Below are 13012 nucleotides of genomic sequence, written 5' to 3'. Positions count from 1 at the left end.
TGGGAGGGGAGAAAAGTGCAACAATGAATGAATGGAAATCCACAGTCTCTGTAAATTTTTACTGAAATTAATAATAAATTTCAATTAAAAAAAAGAAATTGTTGCTGTTGAGCATATACAAAGCAGCATATACACCAGTTTATATGTACAGTTTAGTGGCATTATTATATATTTTTTAAAATTTTATTCTGATTTATTTACAAAGTTTATTGTTTTTCACAAAAGATCATTCTCATTTCCTTCACCCCACCCAGCCATCAAATTGTGCAACCCTGTGATTAATGCCTTACCCAACCAATCCTCACCCCTCTACTTCCACCCTACACCCCACCTTGGATCCTCGTACTCATTCTACAATAATGGTTTTATACAGTATTTGTCCTTCTGGGACTGAGTTCACTCAGCATAATGCTCTCCAGTCCCTCCCAAATTAGGTAGTAATTCATTGTTCCTGCGTGTTGTGTAGTATTCCACTGTATAAATCTACTACAACTTCTCAATCTATTTGTTTGTGGTTGGATATCTGGGCTGTTTCCGTGTTCTTGAGATGCTGAATAATGATGCTGTGAAAATTGGTGTACAAGTTTCTGTTTGTGCCTCTGTTCTCATCTTCTCAGGTTATATTCCAAGCAATGGAATAGCTGGGTCATACGGAATTTCTATGTTCAGCTTTCTGAGGAAACATCAAACTGATTTATTTATACAATACTTATCCTTATGGGACTGAGTTAGTTCACTCAGCATAATGCTCTCCAGTGCCTCCCACGTTGGGTAATAATTTACAAAATCTTTGCTCGTGCGTGCTGTGTAGTATTCCATTGTGTGAATGTACCGCAAGTGGGATTGTACAATGGCACAAACGCTCTGGAAGGCAGTTTGGCACTTCCTCAAAAAGCAGTCCACTTTTCCCAGCACCATTTATTGAAGAGGTTGTCATTTCCTCTATTGATAGATTTTATTTCCTTGTCTAATATCGGTTGACCATAGGGTCTATTTCTGGGTTCATTATTATATACTTGGAGTTGTAAAACCATTCACACTCTTTTTTTCTGAATTTCCTCCCCTCCCCCTTAACAATCTCACTGACCCCTAAGGTTTTTTCCTGATCTTTGGAGCTGCTGCAAAGCCCGCAGAGTTGCTGCTATCTGATCCCATAGAGATCGTTCTTGAAGGAGCATAACTCAAGGCAGTCCTTTTTAACTCACTCTCTCACTACTGTAGAGTTGGAAGCAACTCATAGCTGACCTTGCGGTGGATTTTTAGGAGGCTGTAAACGGCATGGGAGCAGATTTTCCATCTTTCTCCTTGGTGGTGGATTCTGACCACCAGGGAGTCTCAGCCTTTGGCTTAGAAGTACAGCAGTTAAAGTAGCGTTTGGGTTCAAAATGACTTCAGGGGATATTTTTTGTTAAAAGTCTAAAAAAAATTATCCTAGGACAACTGTCCTAAGGGTTCTCCACCCTCCACAATTCCAGAATGTCTGGAGTCTATGAGAGTTTTGAATTTGCTTCATATTCCCCTCCTAACCTCCCCCCACTTTTTTTAAAAAGCAACAACAACAACAAAAAAACCCTAAATCTGCATTTGTCTATGAAATCTTTCATCAGAATGTTCCTAATGGTAGCCGGGTGCCATCCAGTTCTGGTCCCATGGCAGAGGGTGGCCCACACCTCCTGCATCTTTTTCCCTACTCCCGACTCCTCTCCATCCTCTCGGTCCAGGTACGTGGAGACTCATTGCTATGTCTTCCATGACTCTTTGTAAGCAAGACCTCAGGCACTGTGTTCCTAGGCTGATGAACTGGGACATCCCACAAAACTATGACCCTAAACTTCCAAACCAAGGAACAAAGTCCTTTGTGGTCTTTGAGTCTTTGAAGATGGCACAGGGATCATACCTGTTGTTCATAAGTTGGTGACAAGTCATACTCCACTTGATGGCACCTAACAACAACAACAAGTAGCCTCAGCAGCTGCTCCTTTTGGTTTTGTTTTGTTGTCACACGATTTTTACCAATTCAGCTTTTCACAGGTGAGACTCTTGCCACTGAAATACCATCCATCGGCCCGTTGAAACACCGCAAGAAACGTAGGTTGTGCTTTCCTGCTGCATTAGCCACAGATGGGAACTGTGTGGTTGTTGTGCGGGGTAGAGAGGTAACTGATAGATGCTTGGGTTCTCCGAGCGCAGGAAAACTCACACAGGCGATTACCGACAGCAAGAGATCAGCAGACTGTGTTCTTTTTTCCTTTGTCCCCTCCCATCAGTGGTGGGGTTGTGTGACTCTGTGTGACCCACTAGTGCGTCTGTTCCAGTCTCAGGAACTCACACCCCGTGTGATAATGGAATCACTTCATTAGTTCCAACCATAACATCTTGTTCACTTAACAACGACTCCAGCCGCCAGGAGGTTTTCTCTAGCCATTTTTGTGTAGGCATTAAGTTACATGTTCATTCCTAACCCCGTTTTGGTCAATGAGAACAGAGTATGGTGAGCAGGTTAAGTCTGATAATTCCCACCTTGGGAACCAGGAACAGCGTGCCCCCCACCAGCCTGCAGGACTTGAGAGTGGAGGGAGCTGCTTTCCCCAAGATAATTTGGAGCGGGGGATGGAGGAGTGGATGCTATGCAGACATAACAAGGACACAGTGGTAGCAGCTGGTGCACTTTCCTTCATCCTGCTTTCCCCCTCCGTTCCTGTCTCTCCGCAGGTTAGTCTTCTCTGCTTCCATGGGGGTTACAGAGCCCACGTGTCCATCACTGGCAGCCTATGGCCCCTGAGTTTTCATAGCTTCCTCATCTAAACAAGGAAGTGGTGGTGATTGGGCGCCATCTAGCTGACAGTGACCATTGTTGTTGTTGTTGTTGTTATGTGCTGTCGAGTCGTTTGCGACTCATAGCGACCCTATGTACAACAGCCCTAAACCCTGCTCTATCCTGTGCCAATCTCATTGCCTCTGACACACCCATCCTGATTACCCCAGTCACTGAATCAATCCACCTCGTAGAGGGTCTTCCCGTCCTGCGCTGTCCCTCCACCCTACCCAGCATGATGTCCCTCTCTAAAGACCTGTCTCACCTTGCAGCATGTCCAAAGTATGTCAGACGAAGCCCCAGAATCTTTGCCTCCAAGGAGTAGCCTGGTTTAACCCTCTCTAGGATTGATTTGTTTGTTTTCTTGGCAGTCCATGGTACATTTAATACTCTTCTCCAGCACCACAGCTCAAAGGCGTCGATTCTTCTCCTATCCTCCCTAGTCATTGTCCAGCTCTCTGATGCATAACAAGCGATTGCAAAGACCATGGCCTGTATCATAGAGACCCTATAAACAATAGATCTGAACTTGGCCCTATCCTCAGCCATCCTCACCGTCACCAGTATTGAGTTCATTGTTACAATTACTGTGTCAGTCCAGCGTGTTGAAGGTCTTCCTCTCTTTCTCTGACCCTCCGTCTACCTTTCCCAGCATGGTGCTTTTTTTTTTTTTTGTAGCAAATAATTTTTTAATTGGGTGAACTTTTAATTTTCTTTTTCTACAAATACATTGGAGAATCATGCGATGCTGCCAGCATTGGATGCAATCCTGGGCCACAAGTCTGCACACTCCTTTGCAGCTGGTCCAGTGACGGCAAAACCTTTCACCTCGCCTTTATTGTTTACTGTGACTCCTGCATGATCTTCAAAATAAAGAAACACCCTGTCTTTCCTCCAGTATGACTTTTGTTGTCTTATTACCACTGCTGGATGTATCTTCTTTCTGAGCTCTGGTTCACCTTTCTTGACAGTGGCCATCACCATGTCACTCACACTAGCAGCAGGAACTCCGTGAAGTCATCCCTTGATCCCCTTCACAGAGATGATATATAGATTTTTTTTGGGTTCCTGTATTGTCGGCATAGTTGATCACTGCTTCTATCAGAAGACCCAGGGAAATCTGGAATTTTTCACCGGAGGACCCACCAAGTCCTTGCTTCGATATCTTGGACGCCGGAAAAGAATGAAAAGTAGCGTGATGCTTTTATCAAAAAACTGGTTTCTCTTGAGAGCATGTCCAGGGTATGTGAGATGAGGTTTCACCATCCTTGTGTTTAAGGAGCACCTTGTTTGCACTTCCTCCAAGATGGATTTGTTTGTTCTTTTGTCAGGCCAGAGGATACTCAGTAATTTTGTCTGATCACAGTTCAAAGACCTAAATTCTTCTTATATCTGACTTTTAGATACAGAAGAAATAATTGGGAAAAAAAATCATGAATTAGATCAGGTGCACCTTAATCTTTAAACTGGCATCGTTGCTCTTTAGCACTTTGGAAAGCTCCTTGACAGCAGATTTTCACAGTGCACCATGTATTTTGATTCTTTGCTGCATTGTGAATCCAAGTTAAAAATGGAATCGACAGTTTCTATCTTTTTCCATCTATCATGGTGTTGCCTATTGGTCCAATGGTAAGGATTTTTGTTTTCTTGATGTTGAAATATTATCTTTGTTGAAGGCTATAGTCTTTAATCCTCTGCAGTTAGTGCTTCATGTCTTCTTCGTTTTCTAGAGGTATTGTATCATCTGCATAACATAGGTTGTTGATGAAACTTCTTCCAATCCTGATGCTACATTCTTCTTCATATAGTCTGTCTTCTGGAATGATTTGCTCTGCATACAGATTGGATATGGAGGAGGGATACAATCCTGACATACATCTTTCTTGACTTTAAACCGTGCTGTGCTCCCTTGCTGTGTTCAGACAACAACTTCTTGGTCTTGGTTTCTCTTGAGCACATTCAAGTGTTCTGGAACCCCAGTCTTTTCAGCATTAGTCATGTTTTGTTATGATCCACACAGTCAAATGCCTTTGCATAGTCAAAACACAAACATTGATCTGATAGGCTTTACTTTGAGCTAAGCTCCATCTGACATCAGCAGTGTTATCCCTCCTGCCACGGGCTCTTCCGAATCCAGCTTGAATTTCTGGAATAAAGGAAGACAGGAGCCTAATTACCTCTGCTGAATGTTGGTTCTAAATTCCCAGGGGTGACTCTGATTTGGGTCTCTGCACTCACTCCTGCTGGGCCAGTTATTTGAGTTGGGGAGGGGTGGAGCACAGTGGTACAACCACAGCCCCTTCTCTCCCCCCCAGTACATACACGAGGAGGCGGCAGGATTACAGAAAAGGAAGGGCTTGGGTGTTCCTGCGGTGTGGGGCTTTGATGGCTTGCAGAGGCATTGAAATGATATTCAGGGTACAGCATGGCCCCAGCGATCCCGAATACCCGGGCCTGTTACCCACTACACCTTTGTTTCCATGTCAGTCACCTGATGATCTTGTTAGGATGCCCATTCTGAGGCTACAGCTCTGGGGCGAGGCAGAGAGACTGCATTTATTATACTCTCCCACGTGATATGATGGTGCCTGTCCTGATCCACACTGTGAGCAAACCAGGCTCCACAAGTAGGCAGTTACAGCGTCTCCTAAAACAGAAGGCCGGTCTCCTGCCTCTTCCTCCTAATACTAGCTTTCTCCCTTTCCATCCTCAGCAGCTGTGACCCCGAGTCACAGTCATTTCATCACAACAATAAACATCAGTCAGAGTGATGAGAAAGACTCTATTGCAGATGAACAGAATCTTCCACTGAAAAAAATACCCAAGTTGGCATTTCCTCAGGGGAAGAAGTAGGAGACTTTTGTCTTACGTTCTAAATCCTCCCCCACAGGTCACAGAATCAAAGACCAAGAAAGTGAGCCGGAAAGGGAGCACCTCTTCCACCTCCTCCTCCTCCTCCAGCTCCGTGCTGGACCCGCTCAGCAGCGTCCTGGATGGCACCGACCCCCTCTCCATGTTCGCAGCCACTGCTGATCCTGCAGCCACGGCCGCTGCCATGGTAACACAACCTGGGCACCTGCAGCTCGGTCCTCTGGGTGGCCAGGCATAAGGGGGTGAGGGCCAGGCGGGGGTGTCTGCTGTCCTTTTTGTTTTTGAATCACACAGGTAAGGCCTGGATGTGTTCTCGTTGGAACAGTTCAACATCCATCAGGTGTGGCTTAACAGGAGACCACTGCAGGTGTAGACCCCGGACATCCAGCTGGTGTGGCTTACCAGGGGAGGCTGCTGCGGGTGTAGACCCCGGACATCCAGCTGGTGTGTTTTAACAGGGGAGCCACTGTGGGTGTAGACCACGGACATCCAGCTGGTGTGGTTTAACAGGGGAGCCACTGTGGGTGTAGACCACGGACATCCAGCTGGTGTGGTTTAATAGGGGAGGCTGCTGCGGGTGTAGACTCTGGACATCCAGCTGGTGTGGCTTACCAGAGGAAACTGCTGTGGGTGTAGACTCTGGACATCCCTCCTTCCCCTCTCCTCCTTTCTTCCTGCATTCTTAAATGGATCCTTTATTTCATTCTTTTTTCCTACTTTTTTTCTTGAGAATCTTTTCCCCTTGTTGTTGAAGAGGCAGAAGTAACCCATAGCAGGCCCTCTAGCTGGTTTTCAGAGTCAGATAATCGCATGAGGAGATTGCCCATCCTTCACCTGCAAAGCAGCCGGTGGCCTCGAACCACTTGCCTTTGGGATTGCAGTGCAGCTCCTTGCCAGTAGGCCACCAGAGCTCCCAAGTTACATAAGTAATTTATTGATTTTTGAGTGAAATACTCAAACACCGCAGATAACGTCTTACTGACCAGCACCCGTGCTGCCATTCTCCACCTTGAAGGGCATCAGTGTTAACAGTGTATTATCTAGCCTTCTGTTTCTCTCTGCCCTTTTTAAATTTTCAGAGACATTTGAATCTATGAAACTTCCGAGTCCAGTCGACTCTTGAACAATGATTCAAACTATGCAGATCTGCTTATAATCAAATTTGTAAAAAAAAATCCCAAAGCATCCCAAATTACCACATGGTGGTGCAGCCAGAGTGCCCTTTGGAGGCAAGAATGATGAGCCTTTGTTTCACATACTTTGGCATAATGCCAGGAGGAGGACATGATGCTGGGAAGGGTGGAGGGTCAGCGAAGGAGAGGAAGTCCCTCAACCAGGTGGATTGACACGGTGACTGCTGCACTGGGCTCTTGTGTGTCATAAAGTGTGAAGGTGGCACAGGATAGGACAGAGTTCAGATCAGTTGTTCATAGGGTTACTATGAGTCATACGCGACTTGACGGCACCTTGCAATAGCCACGTGATACTAGTCATCTTTTATTGACATAAGTGCACTATAAATACACCTTGAGTAACGTCCTGACACCTGTGCTGAGTGGCATGAGTGATGCTGGAAGTGCTTCCAAGAAACAGGGAAACAGACTTGACAGGAAGAGTTGAATTACGTGATACGTTCTCGATTCTTGTGTCTACCGCTTTGCCCCAGACCATTTCAAGGTAAATGAATCCAGAGTAAGTATCATTGTTAAAGGAGAAAAGGCAGTTTGTGAAGCCAATGCTGTAACTGTGTCAGCTCATGCAAAAGCTTTGCACTTCCTGTGAAATATCTTTTTATCACTTCTTGAAAATGCAGTTTTTATGTGAGTGCGTTCTGTAGCATATAGCGAATGGGTGAGCATGTATTCTGTCCACCTCACTGTTATCGAGTTGGAGCCGACACACAGCTGACCCACCAGCACGCGTTCAGAAGCTGTAAAGCCCATGGGCCAGGATTGCCCATCTCTGTCCCTCTGGTGGATCCAAGTCACCGGTGACGTGTGACCTTAGGGTTGGCCATGTGTCTCCCTGCAGACTGGGCCACCAGAGCTCTGCAACATAGAAAATAGACCAGCCAGCTGCTTATGCTATTGGCAAGGTGTCTGTCTAACTAGCAGGCTGTTAGTATGTAAGTTTTTCATCGGTTCAAAGTTGTATGTAGATAATCAACTTTGTAGGAGCCTCTGATCCTGCATTGCTCAAGGACCGTCTACATTCACATAGTTAGTAGGTTTCTTTCCATTGAATCCTTTGCTACTCATAGCAAACCTGTAAGAGTTTCCAAGGTTGTAAATACTTGCGGAAGCAGACTGCCTCATCTTTGGGGAGCAGCTGGTAGGCCCAAATCACCCACCTTTTTTCTTTTTTTGGATGGTAGGCATGTACTTTGTTCACAACACTGCCAAGGTTCCTTATATATAATATGTTGTGTTGTTATGTGCCCTCGGGTTGGAACTGACTCATAGCTGACCCGCTAGTGGTTTTCAGAGACTCATTTGCACTGGCAGAGGTTGCCCGTTTTTCTCTCTTAGAGCAATTAATAGATTTGAACTACTTGCCTTTGAATTAGCAGCACGACTCTTTACCCAGTAGGCCACCAGGGCTCCCTGCTTATACACATTAAAAGGACCAGATCCACTGCTGTTGGGTCAATTTTGACTAATGATAATCTTTCTTTGGGTTTCTGGGGCTGTAAATGGTGGGTTGTTTTTTTTTTTAAGCTGTAAATATTTATGAGGGGAGATTGCCCAACTTTCTCCCAATGAGCGGCTTGTATTTTTAAGACTTTGCTGGCTACTCCTAAATTGTCCTCCAAATTGTTGTTGTCAAGTAACCTTAAGTTGAGTACAACCCTCTCCTGTGCTGTCCTCACAATCTCTGACGTACCAGAGCCCATTGCAGCAGTCACTGTGTCAGTCCACCTGGTTGAGGGTCTTCCTTCACTCTCCCTCCACCTTCACAAGCATGATGCCTCTTTCTAAGGACTAGTCTCTCTTAGAAATGCCCAAAGTAAGATGATGTTTTATCATCTTCACCTCCGAGGAGCCCTCTGGTTGCACCTTCTTCATGACATATCTGTTTGTTCTCTTGGCCGTCCATGGTACTCTCCTCCAGCACCACAGTTCAAAGGTATCACTTTTTCTCCTGTCATCTTTAGTCACGGACTAGTTCTCAGCAGCAATAGGCTATACCAATTTCGACTTCCCCCTCCAATGGAGTATATACTGAAGACGCCAGTGACATAATTTTATTTCGATCTATAATCAACCCCCTCAGATGTGTCAGTTAAGAAATCAAATGACATTGCACTGGAGTTATTTGCTGCCAAAGAGCTCTTTGAAGGGTTAAAAGTAAAGATGTTACTTGGTACACTAGGGTACTCTTGACCCAAACTGTAGTATTTTTACTTGCCTTGAACATATGTGAAAGTTGAACAATAATACAGAAATCTGAAGTAGAATTTGTACCTTGGAATTAAGGTGTAGAATATTGATTGAACCATGGACTGCTGGAGGAACAGACTGAGCCACCTTGGGTAAGTACAGCCAGAATGCTCCTCAGAGGGTGAATGGTGCAGCCTCGTCTCTCATGCTTTAGACCTATTAAAAAGAGGGGTGAGAGCATCATGCCTGACGGAGAATCAGCACAAAACGAAGATGACCCTTAATGAGCTGGATCGGCAGTGACTCCAGCAGTGGCTCCAGTGAGGATAGCTCTCAGCTGAACAGATTCTCGTTGTTATTTCTGTTCTGTGCCAACGAGTCACCTGCAGCTCTGCGACCGCGTGTACCTTAGCTCTGAACCCTGCCCTATCCTGAGCCAGTCTCCTCGACTCCGACGGACCTTAACGTTCCTCTATCTTTGCTCGTTTAAAAAACTGATCTCTTTAGATTCGCCCTTTCATCCTTCTTAGTGAGTTTGCACATCTTTTGATGACGCTAATTTAGGCCCTTCGTGTTGAAGTGGCTTTGAAAGGTATCAGCTGTAGACCTTTGCTGTTGTTTGTTGCCTTTCATTCCAACTCTTGGTGACGCCCTGTGTACAGAATGGAACTGCGCACGTCGGAGTCATTGTCTTGGAAGCCGACAGCCAGCTTTGCCGGCCCTTCCGGATGGGTTCGAGCGGCCAGCCGCAGCAGATCTGTTTTGTTGCGTGAGAGGACTGTCCGCTTGCTCCTGATACTTTGTTGTAGACGTGAAACGATAGTGCAGCTGAGGCCATTTTCTTCTCCTTTCCCTAGGACGGCTGCAGGAAGAAGCGTGATCGCGATGAGAGCTCGGCAGTGGGCTCGGATTTCGAGCCGTGGTCCAGCAAGCGGGGCGAGATCCTTACCCGGTACACGACTACAGAAAAGCTCTCCATTGTGAGTGCGGGCCTTTCCCCAGGGTCCACCCCAGGTTCAGTAACAGCGTCTCTTTGTTAAATTGCCCTTTTCCCTGAGTGCTTTAGAAGTCTCTCTCTTATATAGGATATTGTTGTGGTTGTTGTTGTTGTTATGGACCATGGGGTCAGAACTCCAGTGAGTTTTCAGAGGCAGTAAATCTCACAGGAGGAGATTGCCCATATTTCTCCTGAGAAACAGTTGGTGGATTCAGACCACATACCTTTGGGTTGGCTGTGCAGCTCCTTACCACTAGGCCACCAGATCATATTAGTTGGAAGAGTAAGTACTGATGGGTTTCTTCCTTTCTTCCTGCCCCCTAAAATTTACTTATTTTACTCTTTTTGTTTGGAATGTCTGTATCAAAACATACACTGTTCAACAGTTTCTGCATGTTCAGTTCAATGACACTGAGGGAGCTCTGGCCTAGTGGTTAAGGAGTTGCTCTGCCGTCCTAAAGGCATGTGGTTCAAATCTACCAGATTCGATGGATATTCTCCCCTTGGGCGGTTTCCAGCCTCTGGAAACCTGCTGGAGGGTCATCTGGGGGTTGTTTTCAGTTGAACAGCTTGAGTTTTTTTTGGTTTTGATTATATTCTTGCAGTTGTGGGACTGTCCTCACCCTCATCTTTTGACTTGTTCCTTTTCTCATGATGGAGATAGAGCTCATGGAGAGAGATCTTCAAAGAACTTAATGTTATATGCTAAGTGAACTAACTCAGTCCTATAAGGACAAAACTGTATTCGACTGTTGTTGTAGAAATAGAAAGATAACTAGTAAAAGGAGTATAAGAATCAAAGGGAGAGGGTAGGAACAGAGGGGTGAGGATGGGCAGGTGGGTTATCATAGGGTCACACAAGTTGAAGAGTTGGGGGGGAGTGTACAGGGGGATAAAGGAAATGGGAAAGATAGGGTGTGAAAAATAATGTATACGAACTTTCTAAGCAAACCAATATAAGATAAAAATTTATCTAATTAAAAACCCCCAAACATATGAAGATCAATAAAGGGTCTATTAATAAATGTCATACAATAAACAAGTGAAATTTTAAAAAAGAGCATAATGCTCAAATCAATAATATATACACACATGTATTACATATATTACACATATGTAAATCTATATGTTGTTGTTGGTGTTGAGTACAGTTGAGTCAGAACTGACCCATAGCTGATCCTCCAGCGGGTTTTCAGCGGCAGTTAATTGCATGGGAGGAAATAGCCCATCCTTCTTCTGAAATATATGTGTATACATATATAAATATTCATGGATATACACACAAATATTTGTGTATTTACATAAATATGTAGATTGTTATATATACATGTATACATAAATACCTATGTCTGTATATAATGTATCCCACTCCTGACATGCCAGTCAACAGGAGAAGGATGGACAATCTCCTCCCGTGTGATTAACTGAATCTGAAAACCCACCCGGAGGAGGGTCAGTTATAGGATAGTTCCAACTCAGTGGTACAAAACAACAACAATATATTTGTAATTGAGGAGGAACTCAAGTGTTTACTGCAGAAGGTCAAGGACTGTACAGTCTTCAATATGGATTGAAGCTCAACATCAAGAAAATAAAAATTCTTACCACTCGGCCAATTGGCAGCACCATGATAGATGGAGAAGAGATTGTGATTGTTAACAATTTCAGCTTGCTCAGGTCCTTAATCAACAGTCTTGTCATTAGCAGTCAGGAAATCAAAAGACTAATCAGGAAAATCTGTTATCAGGGACCTCTCCAGAATGCTGAAGAGCAACGGATGCCAGTCTAGAGACTAAGGTGTGCCTGAAACAGACCATGGTATTTGCAGTTATTTGTTATGCATCAGAGAGCTGGACAGTGCCTAAGGATAACAGAAAAAGAATCGATGCCTTTGAGTTACGGTGCTAGAGGAGAGTATTACGAATACCATGGACTGATAAGAGAATAAACAGGTCTGTTCTGGAGAGAGTGAAGCTGAGTTGCTCCTTGGAGGCAAGGATTGTGAAGCTCCATCTGACATACATTGGGCATGTTTCTAGGAAGGACCACTCCTTGGAGAAGGATATCATGCCTGGAAGGGAGGAAGGACAGAACAGCAGAGGAAGACTCTGGATAAGATAGATTAGCATAGTAATTGGGGTAATGAGGGTAGGTGTGTTGGAAATAGTGAGACTGGCTCAGGATAAGGCGGGGTTTAGAGCTGTTGGACATAGGGCTGCTATGAGTGGCAGGTGATTCGATGGCACTTAGCTACAATAACAACAACTATATGTAAAATACACACACACACACACACACACACACACACACACACACCCTTTTTCCTCTCCTAAGTACACGAAGGTGTAATTTAGAGTGTTGATTCTCAACCTGGAGTGATTTTGTCTTCTAGTGGACATTTGACCATATCTGAATACATTCTTGATTGTCAGGACTGGGGAGGTGGGTGGTGGAATTAAGCTCTAGTAGGTGGAAGCAGGGATGCTGTCAAATGTCCTTCAGTGTGTTGGACAGACTCCCCAACAGAGACTTGGCTTAACACATCAACGGTCCTGAGGTTTAGAAACTTTGCTTTAGAGTAAGTTAAATGTTTGTGCCTTGTAACTCCATTGTCATAACAATGTTTTTCTATTGGCCAGCTCACCTTCAGAGCCCTGAATTGAGTAGAAATTTTGACTTTCCAATAGGTCCCCCTCCATTAGGTCTGTAACCCATAGTTTCTTTCTTTTGAATATGTATTATTGTTTTTCATTTGAGAAGGTGACTTGCTTGAATGATTATGGATATCCTGTCTTAGCACTGTTGTTGTTGTTATGTGCCGTTGAGTTGCTTGCGACTCATAGCGACCCTGTGTACAACAGCCTTAAACTCTGCTCTGTCCTGAGCCAATCGTACTGTCTCTAATACTCCCATCCCGATTACCCCAGTCACTGAATCAATCAAACTCAA

General features: G+C 44.6%; 1 protein-coding gene across 1 annotated transcript in view; it reads left to right on the top strand.

Annotated features, from left to right (window-relative positions):
• The window catches only part of LOC102867320 (chromosome unknown open reading frame, human C16orf62), a 168633-nt gene that overhangs the window by 5603 nt on the left and 150018 nt on the right, over window positions 1-13012 (top strand). Inside the window, exons 3-4 of the mRNA XM_006892659.1 lie at window positions 5706-5873; window positions 9924-10080. Coding sequence (XP_006892721.1) covers window positions 5706-5873; window positions 9924-10080 — 325 coding nt within the window. The remainder of the gene's footprint in view (window positions 1-5705; window positions 5874-9923; window positions 10081-13012) is intronic.

This window comes from Elephantulus edwardii, unplaced genomic scaffold, assembly GCF_000299155.1.
Source record: "Elephantulus edwardii isolate Elephantulus edwardi_28Jun2011 unplaced genomic scaffold, EleEdw1.0 scaffold00117, whole genome shotgun sequence".
NCBI lineage: Eukaryota > Metazoa > Chordata > Mammalia > Macroscelidea > Macroscelididae > Elephantulus > Elephantulus edwardii.
The sequence above is the reverse complement of the archived record's forward strand: the minus strand, read 5'-3'. Positions and strand labels throughout refer to the sequence as shown.